General features: G+C 34.4%; 1 protein-coding gene across 2 annotated transcripts in view; it reads right to left on the bottom strand.

The window, feature by feature from the left end:
• Nucleotides 1–26,633, bottom strand: part of NBEA (neurobeachin) — an 817,699-nt gene that overhangs the window by 120,371 nt on the left and 670,695 nt on the right. For both annotated transcript variants that reach the window (XM_081128332.1, XM_081128333.1), the window contains 2 exons: nucleotides 23,734–23,849; nucleotides 4,976–5,088 (listed from right to left, as the gene is read on the bottom strand). In XM_081128332.1, coding sequence (XP_080984458.1) covers nucleotides 4,976–5,088; nucleotides 23,734–23,849 — 229 coding nt within the window. The remainder of the gene's footprint in view (nucleotides 1–4,975; nucleotides 5,089–23,733; nucleotides 23,850–26,633) is intronic.

Here is a 26,633-nt window from a genome sequence, read left to right as displayed (position 1 = left end):
AGCCATAAAATTGTCACAACACCCTGTTATTATTGTCTTCATTATACTGGTGAAGAAACTGAGGCAAAAAGAAATTAAATAACCTTGTCTAAGGCCCCAAAGCCAGTGAAAGACAGAATTAGGATTTGAAACCAGACAGTCTAGCTCCACAGCTCTTGTTCTTTTCTTTTTTTTCTTTCTTTTTTTTCCCCTTGGTACATATTTATTTATTAGAATGATCATGGGATAAAACAATGCTGGGTAAAAGCTTGAATAAATATTAGGAAAACATATCCAAATTATATTTTGTAAATATACTTATGTTATATTTGCATATAATTAATAAAGATTCTCTACTTTACTATAAAATTTAAATAGCACAGTTCTTAATTCAGAATACCTTAAATTTTCTTTCTCTTTTTTTAATTTTTAAATTTTATTTTTATTTAAAATATTACAGATGTCCCTTTTTCTCCCCAATGTCCCGTTCTACCCCATCTCATCCCCCTCCTCAGTTGCTCTCCCCACCATTGTCAGTGTCCTTGGGTTGTGCATATATGCATATAAATTCTTTGGTTACTCTCTCGCCCTCTACCCTCCCGCCCTCCTCCATCCCTCTGACATTCATCAGTCTCATCTATGCTTCCATGTCATTGAATCTATTCTGGTCATCAGTTTATTAAGTTCTTTAGATTCCACATATAAGCGAGATCATGTGATATTTGTCTTTTGCTGCCTGACTTATTTTACTCAGCATAATTTTCTCCAGGTCCATCCATACTGTCCCAAAGGGTACAAGATTCTTCTTCTTTACAGCTGTGTAGTATTCCATGGTGTAAATGTCCCACAGCTTTTTTATCCTCTCATCTACTGATGGGCACTTGGGCTGTTTCCAGATCTATTGTAAACTGTGCTGCTATGAACATCGGGGTACATATATTCTTTCTGATGAATGTTTCAGGATTCTTAGGATACATTCCTAGGAGTGGAATCACTGGGTCAAAAGGCAGCTCCATTTCTAATTTTTTGAGGAAACTCCATACTGTTTTCCATAGTGGTTGCACCAGTCTGCATTCCCACCAGCAGTGTACCACAGTTCCCCTTTCTCCGCATCCTCGCCAGCACATGTGGTTTGTTGATTTGTTGATGGCAGCCATTCTGACAGGTGTGAGGTGATACCTCATTGTGGTTTTAATTTGCATCTCTCTGATGATTAGCGACGTTGAGCATTTTCTCATTTGACTCTTGGCCATCTGTATGTCCTCTGGAGAAGTGTCTATTCAAGTCCTTTGCCCATTTCTTAATTGGGTTGTTTGTCTTCCTCTTGCTGAGCACTATGAGTTCTTTGTACACTTTGGAAATTAGCCCCTTATCCGATACATCCTTGGAAAATATGTTTTCCCAGACCGTGAAAACCCTAAAGACTCCATCAGAGTACTACTAGATTTGATAAATGAATTTGGCAAGGTAGCTGGATACAAAATTAACATCTGGAAATCAATGGCATTCTTATACACCAACAATGAACTTTCAGAGAGAGAAACTAAAAAAGCAATACCATTTACCATTGCAACTAAAAAAATAAGATACCTAGGAATAAACCTAACCAAGGATGTAGAAGACCTGTACTCGGAAAACTACGTGACACTGAAAAAAGAAACAGAGGAAATTTAAACAAGTGGAAGAATATACCATGCTCATAGATTGGAAGAATTAACATCATTAAGATGTCTATACTACCCAAAGCAATTTATAAATTGAATGCAATTCCTATTGAAATACCAACAGCATATTTCACAGACCTAGAATAAACATTTCGAAAATTTATATGGAACCAAAGAAGACCCCGAATAGCTGCAGCCATCTTGAGAAAAAAGAACAGAGTGGGAGGGATCACATTACCAGACTTCAAACTGTATTACAAAGCCACTGTAATCAAAACGGCCTGGTATTGGTACAACAACGGGCATATAGATCAATGGAACAGAACAGAGACCCCAGAAATAGACCCATGCCATTATGGTTAGTTAATATTTGACAAAGTATGCTGGGAGTTTTTTGATTACTGCTTCAATTTCATTTGTTGTTATCGGCTTATTCAGGTTTTCTGCCTCTTCTTGATTCAGCTTTGGAAGGTGGTATGCTTCTAGGAATTTGTCCATTTCCCCCATGTTGTCCAATTTGTTGGCATGTAGTTGCTCATAGTATTTTCTTACAATCCTTTGTGTTTCTGTTGGGTCAGTTGTTATATTGCCTCTTTCATTTCTGATTTTACTTATTTGGGTCTTCACTCTTTGTTTCTTAGTGAGTCTGGCTAAAGGTGTATCAATCTTATTTACCTTTTCAAAGAACCAGCTCTTGGTTTCATTGATTTTTTTGTATTGTTTTTTTTAGTCTCTATGTCATTAATCTCTGCTCTGATTTTTATTATTTCCTTCCTTCTGCTTCCTCAGGGCTTTTCCTGCTGTTCTCATTCTAGTTCTTTCAGTTGTTGTGTTAGATGGTTCATTAGATCTTTTTCTTGTTTCTTGAGATAGGCCTGTAATGCTATGAATTTTCCTCTCAGGACTGCTTTCACCGTGTCCCATAGATTTTGGGTTGTTGTCTGTTCATTTTCATTACTTTCCATGAAGTGTTTGATTTTTAACTTGATCTCATTGGTAACCCATTCATTGTTTAATAACATGCTATTTAGCCTCCATGTGTTTGAATATTTTTGAGCTTTTTTATAGTGATTGATTTCTAGTTTCATGGCATTGTGATCCGAGAAGATGACTGATATGATTTCAATCTTCTCATATTTGTAGAGACTTGCCTTGTGCCCTAACATGTGGTCTATTTTTGAGAATGTTCCATGTGCACTTGAGAAGAATGTGTATTCTGCTGCTTTGGGGTGAAATGTTCTGTAAATGTCAATTAAATCCATTAGATCTAGTGAATCATTTAAGGTCTATGTTTCCCTGTTGATTTTTTGTCTTGATGATCTGTCCAGTGCTGACAGTGGGTGGTTAAAGTCCCCCACTATGATGGTATTGCTGTCAATCTCCCCCTTAAAGTCCCCCAAGAAATTTTTTATATATGCTCCTATATTGAGTGCATAAATGTTTATAAGGGTTATTTCCTCTTGTTGGATTGATCCCTTTAGTATTATATAGTGACCATCTTTGTCTCTTGTTATGGTCTTCATTTTGAAGTCTATTTTGTCAGAAACAAGAATTACTACCCCAGCTTTCTTTTCCTTTCCATTTGCATGGAATATTTTACTCCATCCCTTCACTTTTAGCCTGTGTGAGTCTTTTGCTCTCAGGTGGGTCTCTTGTAGACAGCATATATTTGGGTCCTATTTTCTTATCCATTCAGCTACCCTATGTCTTTTGATTGGACCATTCCATTTACGTTTAAGGTTACTATTGATATAAATTTATTTAATGCCATTTTCCCCCTTTATGCTGATGTATCTTTCTCTCACTATTCCTTCTTCACAGCTCTTGTTCTTCACCACTATTTTATTGCCTCTTATGGAATTCTCTCCATATAATACAGCACCTATTAATATTGCAGGAATGATTTTATTCAGATAATGTATAACTAGATTTCTTCCTGGAGGAAAGGCCCCATGAATTACAATGTGTCTATCTACCCAAGTCTGATTAATTATCTGCATTTGGTAAATGGTTGAAGATTTTTGTTCCTTTCAGTTACATTGGAAAAATTACCATTTGCAGCCAAATTGGAATTCAATTGCTAGTATTATTTTTTACCACCTTGTGATTCTCTATAAGATGGTGGCTAGCAACTAAGATTTGACAGAAAATTCACATAAAATGAAAGAACAAGAGAGTGAATGACAGAAGAATATGCAAAAAAATAGTATGCAGGCTTCAAAATAGGCCAGGAAATATTCCATGTGTACTAATAATGCATAATATTCATGAAGTTCCTCTATGTGCTAAGTACTATGTTATTTTCTTTAAATGTACACATCATTTGATCTTTACCACTGTATGCAGGAAGATAGTATTACTATTCTCAAAATACAAATGGGGAAACTGAGGCTAAGAAAAAGTGGTTTTAATTCACATAGCCAGTAAGTAGTGGAATACAGAACTTCAACTTAGGTAAGTTTTGTTTTCAAAGGCAAGAGAAGGTGTGTTAAGTTAAAAACCATCTGTGGGATTAATTTTAAGTTGGTTGCAATGCATATTTCCTTGTCTCACAAGGCTTATGCTCCCTTTATCCAGGAGCTCCTCAAATCTACCCCTACCAAAACCCAATATATGTACATATGTCTTTTAACCTACTGTGAAATGCTAACCCCAACAACTAAGATGATAGAAAAGAGAATTTCATAGTGAATGGGTGGAGGGTTAATATGGCTCTGAAATTATCTTAGCCTATAGAAAAGCTTTTTGGGCTTGGTTCCTAGTTCTTCACTGTATTTCAGAGTTTAGTATCCCACTTCACTTTCTTCTGTACAAATGAGGTGAACTAACCAAAAATCAGCTTTTCATTCTTATCCCCCATTATGTATTTTTTCTTCCCATTTCTGGCACCAAATCTTACCAGATGCTCGATAAATTGTTGTACCGAACTTCTTTCCACTGTTAAGCTCCCTTACAGTGTATGTATATGTGTGTGTGCATTATGATCATGTCTTACTGCCTAAGAAATGTATCACAGAAGTGATTTGCTATTATATTTTGTACTAATTTCAGGTTTCTTACTTTGACCCTTAAAACCTAGGATATCTGAGCAACCTCTCCCTACATCTGTTCTTTTTCAAATATCCATTTTGTTCTGCCTATACTAGTACTAATTTATCTTCTTGTAACTTAATTCCTATGCTAAGAATTGATGAGATTTAGATGATGACTACAAAAGAAGACAACCAGGTTTACTTTCTTACAAGCATTAATTGAATAGATATACTCGGGTAGAAGTGTTTCTAGAATATAGCCTTATGAAGAAAATTGACTTCTATATACTTAAAAGTTACCTTTGATAGATCCCTGAAGTTTCCTGGAAGAGTCAAGTCCAATTCTTCTGATTCATAGTTTGTTAAGACCCATGGAAACAAAGGGTATTGGTTAAGATCGTTATATGTCCGTCCTAGAAAATAAAAAGAGAAATGATAATCTGTCCATACCAATTGATTATAAAATTGTTCCCTTTCTTATAATAGATAACTATTGAATTTCAGAAGAAAAAGAACTGTTTTGTTTAGTGATTAACTGATTGTTTTTGTTTAATCAAAAGTACTCTAAACAATGTGTTTCAACTGAATTCACTCAATAATAATGAATAAGAACAATTATTTTTTTACAATATAAGCTTGTATAGAGACCATTGTTTGTCATAATTGATTTCTCTTCTTCCTGGGCTACACCACATTTCTCAGACCCCTTACAAGTAGCTATGGGAACTAGTACTAGTTAGTACTAATCAGCAGAAGATGAGCAGAAGTGATATGTGCCACTTCCGGGTGTGGCTCACTGCAACTTGCCATGTGGGCAGCTCCATACTCCATCTCTCTTCTGCTGACTATGATGAAGATAATATTGCTACCTTGGAAGTAGAGCCTTCTTGGCTAGGGACCCTAAAAGTAATAGTGGAGGAGGTCACCCTGCTGACTTGCCCACCTGCAGGCTACGTGACAGTATTCTACTATGATGAGTATATATCTAGAAATTACATTGCCAGTATAGAGACTACTATATTGAGCTTATATCAAGAATCAGTGTCGATATACAGATCATGTATCATAGAAATGTACACTTTAAACTTATATAATCTTATTAACTAATGTCACCCCAATAAATTTAATAAAAAAGGAATCAGTGTAGAGAATTTGCAAAAGCACTCTGAAGAGAGCATGGAAAAGTACAGAAGTAGCTGTCATATCCTTTTTCCCCCACTCCTTTAAGTTCATGAATCTTTTTGGAATTATGTTGTTTCACTTTAGTGAAGAGCTGCTGGAACTTATGTTGAATTTTCTATTTTATTGGGGTCATTTTTTTTGATAGAACAAGTATTTCATGCAATATATAGAAGTATAGTGGGAATGTAGACAGTTTAGGGAGAGCATAGCACTGGCTCACCCTCATAAACTGTGTACTAAAATAACACATAATCAGATGAAATTAAGAGAATTGCTACTTAAAAACAGAGTCCCAGAAAAACTTTTATTGGATAAGATCATAGTTTGTAAAAGTATGCTATGATCTGATCACGGGCAACTTTCTAAATTTCCACTCAAATTCAAACTTAGTAGCTACTTTCCTAGTACTTAGTGATCTGAATTTCATCTAGTATGCCTTGGTGCACACACCACACATAACATAACAGTAACATAGATATGCACACATTATCTTTTCATCATCAAGTATTGAGACTAAATGATACCTAATCTTAAAGCAATTGTAAATGTGACTATAAAATAAGAAAAACAAGCCACAATCCAGAAATAATTAAATCTACTATTATAAACATCAAATTGTATTAATTCATTAGTAAATAAATGAGTTGGGTGACTGTTAAATGAATCTGAATTTTACAACAAAACTACATATTGTTTAAAATATGTAAGTTGATATAGGTGTGGTATATGTAGGTAATTGATAGAAAGCAGAGTGTTGCTTCCACTTTACATCTTCTGAAATGAGGTGAGAGTAGGTTAGGGTTTCCCCTTCGTTCTCCACCACAGCACTCACACCGACCTGTGTTAGAGCTAATGAGCATCACTGTTAATTTGTCTGCCTCTCTACTAATCTATAAACTCAAGAATGTAGGGCCTGGGGGTTTCTCCCCCCACCTCTGTGTGTGTGTGTGTGTGTGTGTGTGTGTGTTTAGATACATCTCTGTGTATTGGCATATACTGTTTATCCAATAAATGTTTACTGAAGGAATAAATACATATGTGATAAAAACAAGCCAAATTTTAACAGATGAACAAGCGTAAGCCAAGTAAAGAAGAAAGACTGTCCAAGTACAGACAGTTTCCTTGGAGGATGGGGACTATGTGAAGGCATAGATGTATGTGGCAGAGAGTGGCACTGTGAATTTGCGCACTAAACTGGAAGGAAATGTCTGCAGCTACACAGCTCAGCCAATGGTGCATCTGCTCTATGTTTATGTCTATTGTGAAGAATGATACTAATAAGAATACATAAGAATTAGGAACATTTATTAAAGTCTTTTGCACATAAAAATGTTCTGCTAAAACTATCATTATAAAATACAAAATGTAAAATTCTATAACTTTGAATTTATTACTGATAGCTCTTATACATGATAACCTAGGACATCTTATTACTCTCAGTACTTTTTCTACACATGTATATATACAAACTCCAGATTGGCCAGGCAGAGCTGTTTCTGGATTCTAACTGGGTCCATGGCACATTTAGTGCTCTGCCATTTTCTGGGCTACCATTCTACTTAAAAATCTGTAGATTTTAATGAAAACTAGGTCTCCTAGTATGCATTTTTATAGAATAATGATGATATTATTTATATAACATATTTATATTATTTATATAAATAAATTAAATAGCTAAAAATTAGATACCATAATTGTTTTTAAATTTTATGATGAGGTTTTATAACTTATACACTAAGGAAAAAACTGTCAAAATAAAATAAAAAACCAAATGACATTAACTCAGTGCTTAAATGTATCATATAAATACAAATAGCATAAAAATAGAGACCATATTTGAAGACACTAGTCTTTTAATAGAAATAATTTTCTAATAAAGAAAAGGCTATAATGTTATTTTTGGAAAAAATACAAAGAATAAAAAGCACCATCTTTAAAATACAGCACAAATTGATCGATGCCAGTCACAGCTATGGCAATTCACCTTTCTTATATTGTTTGCAATTCATTTTTAATAATACTTGGAAGGTTGGCTGAAAATAAATGGTAAGGGAAATTTAATAATTTTTAAATTACTAAGGCTTATAGAACCTTTTATTTTTTTTATTTTTTAAATATATCTTTATTGATTTCAGAGAGGAAGGGAGAGAAAGAGCTAGAAGCATCAATGATGAGAGAGTCATTGACTGGCTGCCTCCTGTATGTCCCCTACTGGGGATTGAGCCCGCAATCTGGGCATGTGCCCTGACTGGGAATCAAACGATGATCTCCTAAATCATAGGTTGATGCTCAACCACTGAGCCATGTGGGCTGGGCTTATAGCACCCTTTAAAGTCTAATAAATACAATAAACATTATAAATAAATGCACTTACAGAGCTACATTAAATAAAAATTTCCACATAAAAGCCTTACAACATGAACAGTCAATATATATTTTTTATTTGAATTAAAAATAGACTATGTCCAATAGACATGGACAAAAAGAATGATTAAGTGGTACTTTGGGATTTTGCATTCATAAGTTTCAGCCATAAAGCATTATTACTTTAATTATTTTCCTGAACACCTTTGTGAAATTAAAAAACAAATATTGTTCACTAAGTAAACAAAAAAATTGAAGTATTTCCAAAGTAATACCTGTCAGGTTCTGGCACTTTGGGGAAATTATTTATCAATTGTTTTGTTTTTAATTTTTTAGAATAATTAAAATTTAGTAAATAACCCTGTGCTATAATTGGTAGGGTTCTTTCCTTTTCCAGTAGTAGCAAGTGTAGATTTCTTTCTTTTTTTTTCATTAACTATGCTTATAAGGATTTATCTTAGATGATGAATATTAAATATTTCAAGCCTATGACACTAATCTACTCCAACAATGATAGTGAAGCATGGTAAATGAGATCTCTGAAACACTGGATATGTTTCTTCACCTAAAAAAAACTTTTTAATTAAACCATCCAATTTAATGTTTTTATATGGCACTTTAGTTTTGAAGGTAAAGTGATCTAGAGACAGCTGACAAAGAAATTATAACTGCAATTCCTTGGTGAAAATGTTAATGACAGCAAAATATTGTTTAATTAGATGATTGCGGCATCTGGATTAACACTCTTTAAGAGCGATGTTCCTGTGCTTGTCTGCTTCTTCACACTTTACAGACATTTTGTCATCTCTAGGTCATTAGGAGAGAATTTTTAATGATTTTTCTAGAAGCAAGCAGTTCAAGTTACATCTAATTAGATGACAATAATAAGCCCAACACATGCAGCAGCTAAATATATACATAATTAACCAGGGAGGGCTTGTACATCACAGAGTAAAAAAGTGGAAAATGCTAAACAGGAGAAACAGGTTGGGGTTGGAATGTTTTGCTGAATTCATTAGCTGATCATATGAAAAAAGCCCCTCAAAAACCTTTAAAAAAAATCTCAAAACTAATGGAATCATTTACACAAAGTTACATGAGCAATCACTCTATTTTTTTAAGGCAAGAATGTAAGGCTTTAACATATTGTTCATAGTATTATTTAAAAGAGTATAAAACAAGGCATAGGTTGTACTTTTCGGAACACAATGAACAGAAATGAGGTCAACTCCAGGAATTTGAGGTTGAAACCACATTTTAGTCAAACTCTACGCATCATTCAAATTCACTTATATAATTTTCAGAAACTTAATATCTTTTGAAAATTAAAAACACACATGTGTTTCAAAATAGTGGAATAAATTACACCACATTCCTAATATAGACTTTTATGTAGTTTTGAAAGTCATGCCTTCAAAGAATACTCAATGAAATAGAAAAGTAGAATCTGAACCTGTATGTGTAGCAGGTTCTAAATGATATGCCATACACAGAAAAATAAAAATTAAAAAAAAACACCAAAATGTTGCCTTTGATGTTTATGGCTAGGCTTATGAATGATTTAAATTTTAATTATACTTTTCCATATTTCCAATTTTCTACAACGAGTATTTATTAGATTTATAAATAGAACAAAATAAAGGCCATGAAAACATGGTTTCTGAATATTTAACAAAATTATTATGTAAAGTATCTTTATAAAATTTATATACATATAGTAAAATGTGTTTATTTATATGCAATTATGTATATATACACATATTACATGAAGGTAAAAAAAATCTAATAATGCATTAATACTCAGACACTTTTGCCATATTCCTTATTGACTGTCTGATTCTTTTAATGTATTTTTATTATTTCAGAGAGAGGAAGGAAGAGGGAAAGAGCGATACAGAAACATCAATGAGAGATTCATTGATCAGCTGCCTCTGGCATGCCCTGTGCTGGGGATTGAGCCCAACATGGGAAACTATGAAGGGAATTAAGAATGACATAGTTGAAATAAAAAAAAAAATAAAAAAATTGGTGGTGGTAAACAGCAGATTAGAGGAAGCTGAGGACTGTATCAGTAAATTAGAAAACAGAGTGGGGAAAAAAATCACTCAATCAGATATATAAAAAGAAAAACAATTAAAAAACAGGAAGAAAGTTTAAGGGAGTTGTGGGACAACATGAACAAATAATATTCACATGATAGGAGCGTCAGAAGATGTAGAAAGTAAGCAAGGGTTAGAACACATTTTGGAAGAATTAATGGCAGGAAACTTCCCAAACCTGGTGAAGGAAAAAAAAAAAAAAATCACCCAAGTTTAGGAGGCACAGAGAGTCCCAAGCAAGAAGAACACAAAGAGGCTCATGCCCAGACACATCATAATTAAAATGCCAAAAATTCAGCGACATCAGAGCAATGGTGGCGTGAGAGACACCCTTGGCATCTCCCACTGAAATGTCAACAAATTAACTATAATTCAACAAAGAATCACCTAGTCAACACAGAGGCATGCCTAAGAGAACCACATGTCAAAACATCTAAAAGTGAGCAACTGGGAATAAGCAGGGAGACGAGAAGGGAAAAGAGCTCAGATGGCCCTCAGATGCAGCCCTGCAGCTGAGAGCTCAGGGTGCAGCTGGGAGAGTGGAGGAAGCCTGAGGCAGCAGGCTCTTCCTTCAGCCGGCTGGGAAGAAGAGAGTGTTGAGGGAGGCCAGACTAGCAGCGAGAGCAGAGTGAACAGTGACTGAGCCAGAAGATTTCTGACAGAGCATGGGACTCTGCCTCAAGGATACCTACTGTCATGCAGGGGTGTTTCTGACAAAAAAAACAGAACCACAGAAATCTTGGACTCCCAAAACTTGCCTCCCATTTCCCTTGGTGTCTCTGTAAACCAAGATCTATTGCAGTGGAACCAGTATTTTGCTCTGTGGCTCATCCCCTGGATTGGTGCTTGGGGCTGGATGGCACAGAGGTACAGGATCACAATTAGGATGAGGGCAAAACAAACCCCACCTCTAAGAAGCATGGTCATACTGTCTTACAGAAGCTGCAGAAGTCAAGTCTGGGAGATGAGAGGGGTAAAAAATCTTCCGATTCAGCACCATCTACTAGAAAATAGTAGAAAGATCTATTCAGAGAACGCTAACATAGAAGGAATACTTATGCCTAGACAAAGGAGAGTAGCAAATACCATGAATAATCACGGCAACAAGGATGATCACAAAGAAAATGGAAAATCCCCAGGAAGCAATGTGGTATACATGGAAATATGAGATATAAATGACAGAGGTCTCAAGATTGCAGTTCTGAAAATAGTCAATGAGATGAGAGAAAATACAGACAGGCAATTCAGTGCACTCAGAAAACAAATCAATGAACAAAATGAGCACTTTACCAAAGAGATTGAAACATTAAAAAAGAACCAAACAGAAATCCTGGAAATAAAGCACTCAATTAAGGAGATTAGGAATGAGCTACTGAACATAGAAAACAGAGTCAACCAGATCATGGAATTAGTGATATCAAAGATAGGAATCTAGAAATGATATAGATGGAAGAAGAGAGAGACCTGAGCATGAAGAAAAATGAAAGAGGGCTACGAGAACTATTTGACTCCATCATAAACATCAATATTGGAATAATAGGCATTCCTGAAGAAGAAGAGAGGGAAGAGGGAACAGAGAGTCTATTCAAACAAATAGTGGATGAGAACTTATCAAACCTATGAAAAAAATTAAATCATCAAATCTAAGAAGCAAACAGAACACCTAATTACATCAATTCAAAGAAGCCCTCTCCCAGGAACATTGTATTAAAACTGTCAAAAATCAATGATAAAGAAAAAATTCTCAAAAGCAGTCAGGGAAAAGAAAGAAGTGACCTACAAAGAAAAACCTATCAGAATTTAAACCAACTATTCAGCAGAAACTCTACAAGTCAGAAAAGAGTGGAATCAAATATTCAAACGTTTGAAAGAGAGAAATTACCAGCCACAAAAAATGTATCCAGCAAAATTGTCCCTTAAATAAGAAGGAGAAATAAAGGCATTCCCAGACATACAGAAGCTGAGAGATTTTATCACCAGAAAACCTCCAGTGTAGGAAATACTCAAGGTAGAACTATTCTACCTAAAACAAAGAACATAAAGTCACAACACTATGAGTAAGATCACCAAAAACTTACAGCATAAACAGGGTTAATTTGTTACAACAAAAACATAAAGGGAGAGAGGGGAGAGGTGTGAACTGGCAAAGGAGAATGAATATCAGATGCACTCAAAACAAAAATTATTATTGTATGTATGCAACTTTATTTTTTATAAACCTAATGGTAACCACAGACAAAAATCCCCAGACGACGACACATAGCTCAAAAACAGAGGATGTAGAGGAAAGAAGTATGAAACACCACCAGATGAAAACAGAGAGAAGTACAAAGGAAAAGAACCAATGGAAGCACAGAGCTACCAGAAAACAAAAGATAAAATGGCTACAGGGAATCCTCATACATCAATAATTACCCTAAATGTAAATGGTCAGAATTCACCAATAAAGAGGCACAGAGTAGCAGACTGGATTGAAAAACAAGACCCAACCATATGTTGCCTACAAGAGACACATCGACCCTGCAAAGAAAAGGTAGATTTAAAGTGAAGGGGTAGAAAATGATTCTCTAAGTAAATAACATCCACTGAAAAGCGGGTGTAGCCATACTTACATCTGACAAAATAGATTTCAGGATACCAAAGATAACAAGAGACAAAGATGGACACTTTATAATGATAAAGGGGATGCTACATCAAGAAAACATAACACTTCTTAATATAGATGCACCCAACCGGAGAGCACTGAAATATATAAAGCAGCTACTGACAGAACTAAAGGGAGAAACAGATCAAAACGCAATGATAGATGGGGACCTTAATACTTCACTGGCGGGTCTAGATAGAACGACCAAACAGAAAATCAATAAAGAAATATCAGCCTTAAAGGACACATTAGAACAAATGGACATAACTGACATTTACAGAGACTTTCATCCCAGAACATGAGATTATACATTCTTCCAGTGCACATGGAACATTATCAAGGATAGACCATATGTTGGATCACAAAAGTAACCTCAACAAATTCAAGAAGATTGAAATTATACCAAGCATGTTCTCTGACCACAACGCCTTGAAATTAGAAATCAACTGCAAAAAGGAAGTAAAAAAAACCCACAAATACATGGAGATTAAACAACATACTACTAAAAAATGACTGGGTCAAAGAAGAAACAAAAGATGATATCAAGAGATATATAGAGACAAATGAGAATGACAGTACAACATATCAAAACTTCTGGGATGTAGCAAATGCAGTAATAAGAGGGAAGTTTATATCATCACAGGCTTATGTCAAGAAACAAGAAAAATACCAAGTAAACAACCTAACATCACATCTTAAAGAACTTGAAAAAGAAGAATAAAAGCAGAAGAAAGGAAATCATAAAAATTAGAGCAGAACTGAATGAAATAGAGAACAAAAAGACTATACAAAAAATTAATAAAACAAAGAGCTGGTTCTTTGAAAAGATTAACAAAGTTGACAAACTCCTGGCTAGACTCACTAATGAAAAAAGGGAAAAGACCCATATAAACAAAATTAGAAATGAGAGAGGAGAACCCACCATAGACATCACAGATATAAAAAGGATCATACAAGAATATTATGACAGACTATATGCCAACAAATTCAATAACCAAGAAGAACGGGATAAGTTCCTAGAAATATATAATCTTTGTAGACTAAATCATGAAGAATTGGAAAATATAAATAGACTGATCAGCAGCGAGGAAACTGAAACAACCGTCAAAAACCTATCAAAAGAATAAAAGCCCAGGAACAGATGGCTTCATCAGTGAATTCTACCAAACGTTCAAAGAAGATTTATAACCTATCCTTCTCAAACTCTTCCAAGAAACTACAGAAGAGGCAATACATCCTAACACATTTTATGAGGCCAATATAACCCTAATACCAAAACCTGGCAAGGATAACACAAAAAAAGAAAACTAAAAATCAGTATCTCTAATGAATACAGATGCAAAATTTTAAACAAACACTAGCAAATTGAATACAGCAGTACATCAAAAATAATACATCATCATCAAGTGGGGTTCATTCAGGGGCACAAGGATTGTTCAACATACGTAAATCAATCACTGTAATATACCACATTAACAAAAGAAAGGATAAAAATCCTATGATCTTATCAAAAGATACAGAAAAAGCATTTGATAAGATACAACATCCATTTATGATTAACATATTCAATAAAACAGGAATAGAAGGAAAGTATCTTAACATAATAACGGCCTTATATGCTCTCAGATAATATGCTCAATGGTGAAAAACTGAAAGGTCAGGAACAAGACAAGGATGTTGACTCTCAGCACTCTGATTCAACACAGTTCTGGAAGTCCTAGCCAGAGCAATAAGGCAAGAGAAAGAAATAAAAGGCATCCAAATAGGGAAGTAAGAAATAAAACTGTCACTTTTTGCTGACAACATGATTCCACATATTGCAACCCTAAAAACTCCACCAAAAAACTATTATAAACAATAAACAAATACAGTCCAGTTGCAGGATATAAAATCTATGTACAAAAGTCCATTGCCTTCCTGTATATCAACAACAAAACTTCAGAAAAAAAAATGAAAAAATAAATTCCTTTTGCAACTGCATCCAAAAGAATAAAACACTTAGGAATAAATTTAACAAAGAACATGAAAGAGCTATATACTGAAAGTTACAAAGCATTATTAAAAGAGATTGAAAAAGACAACAAAATGGAAAAATATCCCATGTTCATGGGTTAGAATAATCAACATAGTTAAAATGGCCATATTACCCAAAGCAGTATACAGATTTAATGCAATCCCCATTAAAATACCAATGTCATTTTTTAAAGAAATAGAACAAGAATTCCTCAGATTTGTATGAAACCACAAAAGACCCAGAATAGCCAAAATAATCCTGAGAAAAAAAGAATGAAGCTGGAGGCATCATGCTACCTGACCTCAAATTATACTACAGAGCTATGATAATCAAAACAGCATGGCACTGGCACAGAAACAGACAGATCAGTGGAACAGAACAGAGAGCCCAGATATAAAACCACATGTATATCGGCAGACGATTTCTGACAAAGGAGCCAGAAACACACAATGCAGTAAAGACAGTCTCTTCAATAAATGATGCTGGGAAAACTGGAAAGCCACATGCAGAAGAATTAAACTGGATTACAGTTTTTCCCCATGTACAAAAATCAACTCAAAATGGATCAAAGACCTAATTGTGAGATCCTAAACAATAAGTTACATAAAAGAAAACGTAGGTATCAAACTTATGAACCTTGGTCATAGAGAATATTTTATGAACTTGACCCCCAAAGGCAAGGGAAGTGAAAGAAAAAATAAATGGGACTATATCAAACTAAAAAGCTTCTGCACAGCAAAAAAACTGACAACAAAACAAAGAGGCAGCCAACCAGATGGGAGATGATATTTGCAAACAGTAGCTCTGACAAAGGTTTAATTTCCAAAATATATAAAGAACTCATAAAACTCAACACCGAACAAACAACTGAAGCAAAAAGTGGGCAGAAGACCTGTACAGACACTTTTCCCAAGAATATATACAAATAGCCAATAGATACATGAAAAGATGTTGCAATTAGGGAAATGCAAGTCAAAACCATCTCATGCCTGCTAAGAGTGGCTATTATCAACAAGACAAGCCATAACATGTGTTAGAGAGGTTGTGGGGAAAAGGGAGCCCTCATTCACTGCTGGTGGGAATGTAGACTGGTACACCCACTATGGAAAGCAGTCTGGCGATTCCTAAAAAAATTAAGCATAGAGCTACCATATGACCCAGTAATCCCTCTCCAGGGTATATACCCGAAAAACTTGAAAAGGTGTATTTGTAAAGATATATGCACCCCCATGTTCATTGCAGCAGTATTCACGGTAGTCAAGACAAGGAAACAACCAAAGTGTCTTGTGATAGAAGACTGGATAAAGAAGATGTGGTACATGTACAGAATGGAAAACTATTCAGCCATAAGACAGGATGAAATTTTGCCATTTGCAAAAACATGGATAGACCTTGAGAATATTACGCTAAGTGAAGTAAGTCAATCAGAAAAAGCTAAGAACCATATGCCTTCTCTCATATGTGAGATATATAACTGCAACTTGTGGACACAAACAGCATTTTGGTGGTTGCCAGAGGGAAGGGCTGTGGGTGATGAGGGGTGAACAGGGTCTTAGTATATGGTGAGGGGACAAGATACGACTTTGGTTGGGGAGTACATAGAGCAATATACAGATCTTGTAACTGAAACCTACACCTGAAACCTATATGTTCATATTGACCACTGTCACCCAAATAAATTTAATAAAATAAAATAAATAAAAACGCCAAAAATTCAAACCAAGGAGAGAATCTTAAAGGCAGCAAGAGAAGAACTATCTGTTACCTTCAAAGGAACTCCCATTAGATTGTCAGCTGATTTCTCATCAGAAACTCTACAGGCCAGAAGGGAATGGCATGAAGTACTCAAGGTAATGCAAAATAAGGATCTGAAACCAAGATTCCTCTATCCAACAAGGCTATCATTCAAAATAGAAGGTGAAATAGAGAGCTTCCCAGAAAAAAAAAAGTCTAAAGGAGTTTATCACCACCAAACCAACACTGAAAGAACTGTTAAAGGAACTGTTGTAATAAGTTGAAATAGAATGAGAAACATAGGCATAAAGAAATAAAATGGCAATAGATAAGTACCTATCAATAATAACCTTAAATATAAATGGATTAAATTCCCCAATCAAAAGACATGGAGTAACTGAATGGATAAGAAAACATGACCCAAATATATGCTGTCTACAAGAGACCACCTCACAACAAAAGACTCACACAGGCTGAAAAAACAAATAAACTTCTAGAGGACTTTAAGCGAGAGACCAACAGCAATGCAGGCACAGTGGGGCACTTAAACACCTCACTGACTTTACTGGATAGATCTTCCAGACAAAAATTAACAAGGAAACGGTGACTTTAAATGACAGACTAGATCAGATGAATTTAATTGACATTTACAGAACATTTCACCCCAAAGCTGCAGAATATGCATTCTCCTCAAGTGCACATGGGACATTTTCAAAGATAGACTGCATGTTAGGACACAAAACACGCCTCTACAAGTTCAAGAAGACTGAAATCATATCAAGCATCTTCTCAGACATTTACACCATGGAATACTATGCAGTTGTAAAAAAGAAGGATCCCTTACTCTTTGAGACAGCATGGTGGGCCCTGGAGACTATTATGCTAAGTGAAATAAGCCAGTAAGAGAAAGACAAGTATCACATAATCTTACTCATATGTGGAATCTAATGAACAAAATAAACCAATGAACAAAATAGATTCAGAGACATAGAAGCAAGGAACAGACTGACAAATCTCAGAGGGAAAGCAGGGGTGGGTGGGGAGAGATTAACCTTAGAACTTATGTTCTATGCATATATGCATAACCAATGGACACAGACATAGTTGGTGAAGGCCTGGGGGGAGAGGTGCAGGGGGGAGGGGACCAATGTTGGGGGGGAAGGGAACATTTGTAATACTTTCAACAATAAAGATAAATTTTAAAAAAAGAAAATGTAAATTTCCATCACATTGACCTATACTTTTAAAAATGTGTAGACAGAAAAGATTGTTTCAGCTCCTCAATCAGATTCAATTCTGTAACTTTTCTCTTTAACTCAGGAAATTTACAGGATCCCTCATCCAGCAATTTTAGTGAATTCACATAACAGATTACAAAACCAAGCAAACACTTAAGAAGCATAAATATTAAATCAGTTTAATTTGATAGGTATTTACTGAGCAACACTTTTTTCATAGTGACCTTATGATCTCATTAGAAAGATAAGTTAAAGACATAAAATGCTAAGGACACACTACCATAAGTGCCAAAATGTGTGATATAGACAGTGTTATAGAAGATGTGAATGCTACAGAAGATTAGTACAATTATTAGACAGGATTTTTAAAGAATATAGATGAAATGCAGTGGTTCTCGAAATAGTGGCATCAGCATCACCTGGAGCCTTGTTAGAAATGCAAGCCCCACCCAAACCTACTGAATCAGGAGCTCTGAGGATGAGGCCCAATGATAGCTAGCCTTCTAGTTTCCTGGATGCTGGGTTAGTGGCTATGTTGCTAGTGTTGTGGCTGGTGCTGCTCAGCCAAGTCCCTCTCCAGGAGTCCCCACCACCAGAAGAGAGACTCTAACCCAAGGTCCCATATCTACATCTAATTACTGTCTAGTGGAGGTCATGAAGGCCTGACCACCTTGCCTCAAGGCAAGACAACTCTGAAGCACTATCCCAGTTCCTGGCTCCCTGTGAGATCTACTGAGGTCTTTGCAGCAACTACCTTGGGGTTCAATTTCTCTTTTTACCCAGTCCTACTTTTCCTCGCTCCCCCACAGATATTAATTCCAAAGATACTCTCCAGTAAACTTCCTGCACGCAAATCTTTGCCTTAGAGTCTGTTTCTCTGGATCTGAGACCTAGCTGAAAACAGTACCAGGTTCTACATTAGAGATAATTCTGGGCCCACTTCTAGTATCTGCTAGTATCTGCACAAATCATGACAGTAAATGAACTTCAAAAGCTTCTTCTTTTTTTTTCTTCAAATCTTCTTTTGATGAAATTGTTTAAAAACATTAATTGTTTAGGTTTTTAAGGCAATTAGTAGATTAAAGCTAATGACTAGAGGTGAAATTGAATGGTGCCATAAGTATCTGATGCAGTATAATACAATAGTTGAGTCAAGTTCTAGAGCCAAATTAGAATCCTGACTTCATCACTTATCAGCTCTGTAACTTAGACAAGTTATTCAACTTCTCTGTACCTTATTACCTCATTTGTGAAATGAGGATAAAAATAGAACCTAAGTTTTGGGTTATTGTTGGGACTAAATGAGTAAATACACATACAGCACTTAAAATAATATTTAGAATACTGTAAATTGCTCAATAAATGTTAACAACTATTTGCTACTTTTTCTCAATGTTGACATCAATATTAAAAATGTTTCAAAAAGTAATAATGAAATCAAACAAAGAAATAATAAAAAGATTTATTTTTTCTGAATCTTGATATTAGGAATAATTAAAGATATGTTTAAAAAAGACTATGATAAGGTATACACCAACCATTTCTGGCTTTAGATTACTTAGGAAATTTGTCAATATAAATACTAATACCCTTTCAAGAAATGATAAATCTTACGTTTCAATCAACTGACTTAAATAAGTATGCACTGAACAATAAATGAATCCTTAAAACTGTGTTATGTAACATGATTATTTAGTGGAACCCATGCTAGTAAAAGTGATGTTGGTACAATTGGACATCTTTAAACTGCCCTTTATTCTGGGATCCTCAGAGAACTCTGAAAAGTGTTCCAATAATAAGAGATGAATGAATGATACACTGTTCCCCACAAGACTGGAAAACAGGCAATTCTAATTACCTCCTTAACAAGTACTCAATCTTGACTTTAGTGAAGCTTGTCTATGAAACCATCACCCAAATCTTCAATGCTGGTGCTCAGTGCAAACTGGCACTCCCACTTAAACTTCAGGATGATGGCAAGGGAAGAATTAGCAGGGTTATAACCAAGAACAGTATCTCAGGATGTTTATATTCACAACCTTTTCCAATTATTATTCTACTTATGTATAAAGGTTCATTTTGCCAGGATAATCATCTATGTACAACAAAATCCTTTGAGTTAATTTGAAGCCCATCTTTTCTATGAAGCTCCCCTTGACTAGACTATCTCATCCTAATCTCTGACTTCTCTAAACTTTTATTATAGGTAATTGCACTTAATTGCATGCTTTCTTGCATGTTCTAAATATATTTATATGCAAATACTGTTCTGATAATTAGATCTTAAATAGCTTGAGCAATGGTGCTCAAATATTATACATCAGAACCAACTAGAAGACTAGTTAAAATGCAGCTCTCTGGGCCACACTCCCAGAATTTCTGATCCAGTAGGTTCAAGGAGGAGTCTGAGAATTACGTCTCTAACAATTTCTCAGATACTGATACTGATACTATAGGTCAGGGGACACTGCCAACCATTCATCTGGAGCATATTATAGTGACTTCTACTTTTTGTATAATGACATCATATGTCTCTCTGTTATTCACTCTTCTCTCTCTCTCTCTCTCTCTCTCTCTCTCTCTCTCTCTCATATACATGCTGCCACTACTGGAATTCAACTCTTCATCCCACATTTTCTTTTTTCTTGGAATGCCCTCTGCTTACTTTCTAGGGAATTCTTACTCATATTTCAATTTCCAATTTTCGTGTTGCCTCAGAGAAGCTTTCCATGATCTCTTGGTTATAATCAATACCTCTAAATCTGTGACTCCAAATGGTTATACTAACTCCTAAAAGTCTAAGATCAGGTTCTTTACAATCTGGTTCTTACTTATAGCTCCAATATTATCTCCTGTTATGCTTTGCTTTTAGCCAAGATGTGACACTCATGTCCACTTAAACCATCACACATATCCAGCTGGCAGAAATTTGTAAAGCTCTGCTTTTTTTCTCCCCAAACACATTTTTTAAATTCCTCCACTCTGCTTAGCTTTTGTAGCATTCACTATTTATAGCACTTTTCAGTACTTAATACAGTTGTCTTAAAATGCTGTCTTATTTATGTATACTTCATTTCCCACCAAGTTGTAAGTGCTCGGAGTCCCTATTTCTATGTTTTATCCTACTCTCTATAGTAGACAGGCTTTAATGTTTAGTTATAATTATTGTAAAGAAAACACCCAATATATTCTTTAAAAATAATTCAGTGCCTTATACATTCTTTATGTCATCAAATAAAACAGACACAATTATTCAAAAGAGAGTAAGGAGACACTTAAATTTCCCTCATGATCTACATGCTCTGGCTTAGAATCCCCAAAGACTGTCCCAACCAGAAAAAAAAGTCTATACTGCTCAGGTGCAGCTGCAGAAGGGATCACAGTGTTCTCTCTATTCGATTGCAATTTTTCTAAAGCTAGATAGAGCAACTCCCAGAAATCAGCAGGCAGGAAGTGAATGGTGGTTATAGATGGTACTGTACCATATTGTGGAAAATATATCTGACACAGGTAAAATGTAGTGGGAAGGGATGGAATCTAGAAGAGTCCTTTAAAGCAGTGAACTAGATAACACCCCATCCAGAGATAGAGAAAATCCCATCTTAGAATAGCAGAATTGTTTAATAGGAATTCCAGCTCAACTGGAAACTGAGCTGGGCATGAGATTTATTACCCTGTCTTCCAGTTTAACATCCAACAGCTCCAGATAGCTAGCATAGCCAACGAAAAAAATCATATGCCCATTTATGACATATGGACAATGAATCTTGATAGATAGATAACAAAAATCCTAACACAGGGAATATAGAAAAATACTGCAGAAGAATGGAAAAAGAACATTATCCTGAAAAATCAGATAAAGATCTATGTAGCTGACAAGAACATTTTGATAGTCTGAAGTCTTTCTTTTTATGCAAAAATATATGAACTTCAGAAAAAAGATTTTAATAATAATATGGATTCTGAGTAGTAAATTATATTAAAAAAATAAGCAATGAATGAGGAGGTAATTGAGTTAATATTTTTATTTTACATAGGAGTGATTTAAAATGTTGGTTCATTTTCGAGTTAAAAAATGAAGTATATTTTAAAGGGTTGTAAAAAATTTAAACACATCTCTAGGATAATTAATTATAAGTTGCCTACATTCTAAGTCACTAAAAAATGGGCAAAAAATGATCAGTATGATCAAAACCCCCCAAACAATACATAAAAGCAAGAAAACATTAAAAATAATAGTATAAAGCATGATGATAAAAGGTCAAATATATCAGTTATTAAAACAGATGCAAACATATTAAACATGACTACTGAAAGATTAAAAGTCCAAGATACAGTGAAAACTTGGAATTCCACCTATGCTCTAGTACACAAAAGTTGGTAGATCTGAAATTCTACCCCTCTTCCCGCTGGCATTGAAACTTATGTTCTTTCTACTATATAATGCTGTTTACCTAGACATGCTAATGAAATTAACTTCTTTACATTTCAGATATTTAAGTTTCTTCTATCTATATATGTAAATAATATCTGCTAATAACTAGTATAATACTTCCCTTTTATCTTTGAACTAGTAAATATGTTTAAGATATACACATATATGTGTGTGTGTGTATATATATATATATATATATATATATAATGTGAACTGATATAGGAATATATATGTAATATATCATGAAGATATCAGAAGATATATGTATACAATGGAGATGTGTATATAAAATATACAATAAAATTTAATATATTTAATAAAATAGTACTTTGGTTCTACCACTAGTATCTTATTAGTAAATGCACTAACATTATAATATTTATTAAATGATTAAAATGCAAAACATTTCAAACTTTTTTATCCCTTTTTATTGACAAATTGAGTACTTTTGCCTATCTATTTAATACATATCTATCATCCATAATTAGTATATATCTACAGTATCTATATTCACATATATATAATAGACTTATAAAGAATAATATTACACAGTAATCCTTTTAAGCGATAGTTCAGAGAACACGGCTCTATATTCATGGTTCTGAGCATGCAATCATAACAGAACAATAATAATGTAGTTAGTTAAATTCATGTAATTGCAAAAAATTTTAGTAGCCCCTGTTTACAAAAGAAAACTGCAATTCAACATAAATAAGGACTTTGGAGGCTTAATTTAGGAAAAAAGGAAAGAGGTACTTAAATCTCAGAGATGTTTAACCACTGACAATCACTAATTTAGCAGGAAAAAAAAGCCACTTACCTTTTTAAAATTTATAAACATGGTACTGCCGAGGTTGATGGCAGTTACTCATCATTTATAAATGTAATTTGATTTTATATTTTTATTTGAAGATTTTAAGAAAAAACACACACACTGTAACCAAATCATGCCTTAATCCAGGTTACATCTGTACTAGGCAGAATCCTATTGTTATTCTCCTGTCTAGCTGCTATTGCTCAGAATGACAAAGTAGTGAAATTACATTTTCCCATTATTATTTCCAGTCACTCTCTGGCAATGGTTTGTTGACTCTAATAAACTTTCAGACAAAGCTGTCAGCAAAGAAAATAGAAGAGGATAGCAGGGAAAGACTGTTCAACAATAAATGCATCTAAAACCTTGGTACTGGCTTATATAATTTCTGATAACAATTCATATGAATGCTTCAATATTTAGTTTAATGCTCCATTTGAATTCCAAAGAGGAACATGTATTCCATAAAGTTACATTACCCATGATTTTGATGAACATAAACATATTATGAGATTAAATAATGAGATGTCTTACCTGCTATAGTATTAAGAAACATCAAATACTCAAAGTTTGAAATTTCCCTTCTTTGCCATCGCTGAGTCATGTTAGAAGATTTATAAAGCTGTCGAGGAGTGGCCAGTGATATCCTCCTAGCAATTAAGCAAACCGTAACAAACATAGTCTCTTTTAACTCATGACTTTTTAAAAATACAATATAAACTAATATATTTAAAATAATTTAAAATATCCATGGTTTATCCTTCTTAATAAATTACAAAATATTTAAATTGTAGACATTAATGGTATTGAAAACTCTGTTATAGAGCAGATATGTAGTTACGCAGGATAAACCAATATGAAAGTGCCTATTTGAATAATATGGGTGCAAATGGGTATTTTACAAGTAAACAATACCAAAAATGTGAACCTATACTCAAAATAAGTCAAAGTATCTTTTAAACAATCTAGTAAATCTACTCCATGCTAAGAAGGTAGGTAGGTAGTCTGGTATCAGCCAATAAGCATTTGACTTAAACCTTATATAATAATGGCTCCACACACAGAGTGTGCCCACATGCACAGTCTCTACCCATACAGTTCATATCCCTCTGATGATGTACAAAACAAAACACTGGGAACTTGTATGAATTCAGAAGAGATATAGGAATAGTTTGAGGGAGTAAATTAGGATAATCTGCGTAAATTATGAAATTCTCAATATTCAATGTGTTTATCTAAAAAATAATGAAAACTGGCTGTATTTGTAAAAGTATGATAAGGCTGATGAGTTTCTAAAACGATCACCACTTAAGATAGAGGTTCCTAATTTTTTTCAATTCATGCTACCCTTAGTGTCTCAGGAAGTTTTTCATGGTGCCCCCAGCCCAAGAGAAACACCTAACAGTTCTGTTTATTAAGTACTTAGGTCTAAATAACTTAATAAATATTTAAGTCTTAAAAACTTAGTAGCTGTGTGAAAATATAATACACTTTGAAAGAAAAGTAACATTTTTATTTTATTTTTTAATAACCACAATTACTAAAGGGATGTGCACTTGTTAGGCACTGCACTGTTTCTTAATCCTGGAAATCCTATCTGATGCCACCACCTGTATTTCTTATTCCACATTAATTTTCATGCAGCACTTGTTTTTTACAATTGCAACCCCAAAAACCTAGTTTCACAAAGCTGAGATGTCAAGAATACAGTGCTATCTAATGCTGAAATTTAAAACTAACTCCAGCTAAGAGTTTGTGTGGTAACTGACAGATGTTGCTGTTTCCCTAAAAACTACAAAATGTCCTGCTGCGCCCCTATGAGTTCACTGTGACATCCAGGGCTCCCAGGTTAGGAACTATGAAATTAAGACTATTTTTTTATTCATGTATTATTATCAAATATTTCTGTTCAAATCGAATCTTAATAGACATTGTCTTGTACATAGTAGGAGCTAAGTATATGTTAATTAAGGAAAAGGAAGGAAGGAAGTAGGATGGGATAGAACTTGTTATCTCAAGTTCAATTCCGAATTAAGGATTTTAAGATTAATTATGTATAACTCTATGTTTAAGCTATCAACTAAGTAAAATTGTAGCAGTCTAGTCACACATTATTCCTACCTATTTATATATATTTGAGATAATAGGCCTATTGACTCCAAAAGATCCTCAAGTCTTAATAACTCCCTTAATTTCAATGTTACATGACATACATACTTCAAAGTTTAATTTTATAATTCAGTGCATTTTTCAATTAATTTATAATATGATTTTCACAGAGTTACCTAAAGGACTTCCACATTTTATCCATACTGGCACCATCATTCAAAATTGTCCCAGGTCCACTTTCACCCACATAACTATTTTACATTATAAATATTCCCCTGATTCATGACAACATGCTAAAATGTTTTCTGAATTATCAAATAATTAGTAAACTATGCTTAGCCAAATTTTTACTGTGCTACTATTATAACCATATTCTTACTTCAATTTGCATTGTTACTATTATAATCACATTCTTCCTAATCTGACTAAAGTTCTTAATTGCAGCACATTCAGACTGCTAAATGCTATGTTTATAATAAAGTTTTGAATTCCTCTGTTGACATTTTGAACCTAGACAATTTAAGAAGAAAATTGCTTATCTGAAATAATTCTTACCAACCAAAACCCCAAAACCAATGACCAAACAAAACCTGACAGGTGTTTAAAAACCCTAATAGGGCCCTGGCCAGTTTGGCTCAGTTGGTTGGGCATCCTCCTGTGCACCAAAAGGTCGCTGGTTCGATTCCAGGTCAAGGCCCGTGTCCAGGTTGCAGGCTTGAAGCCCGGTAGGGGGAGTGCAGGAGGCAGCCTAGAGATGTCTTGCTCTCACATGGGTGTTTCTCTCTCTCCCTCTCACTTCCTCTGTCTCTAAAAATCAATAAAAAATCTTTAAATAAAAAAAAAAACCACCCTAATAGATGTAAGTGATAGGAATAATGGGAGAACGTTATCATGTCATTCTTAGAGTATGTAATAATGAAGAAGAAAAATGTGAGCATAGTATATAAATTTAGAAAAGAAGATTATTATTGAGTTCAGGGAAAAGGTCAGTTTTTCTTGTTTATTGCTCTGTCTTTCCTCATAAAAACTCACTGAAAGCAGGAAGTAAATTATTTTACTTACTGTTATATCCTTTGCATTTAGCAGTGCTTAGCATAATGGGGTCTCAATAAGTACATACTTAATGATTTAAATTATTGGTCATCTACAGTAACAGAAAAATGGCTAAAGAGAGATGTAATCCTAAAAAATTAATTCAGTCACATGAAGAAGAAAATGGGAAATTAATAAAGCTGTTCAAAATTCCTATAACAAGTTTACATGCTTGAATGAGAATAGTTGGTACATATTTGGGCTACAGTATGATGCTTTTAGAATTGGGGGAT

Source organism: Miniopterus schreibersii (genome assembly GCF_964146895.1).
Source record: "Miniopterus schreibersii genome assembly, chromosome: 2".
NCBI classification, from domain to species: Eukaryota; Metazoa; Chordata; class Mammalia; order Chiroptera; family Miniopteridae; genus Miniopterus; species Miniopterus schreibersii.
The sequence above is the reverse complement of the archived record's forward strand: the minus strand, read 5'-3'. Positions and strand labels throughout refer to the sequence as shown.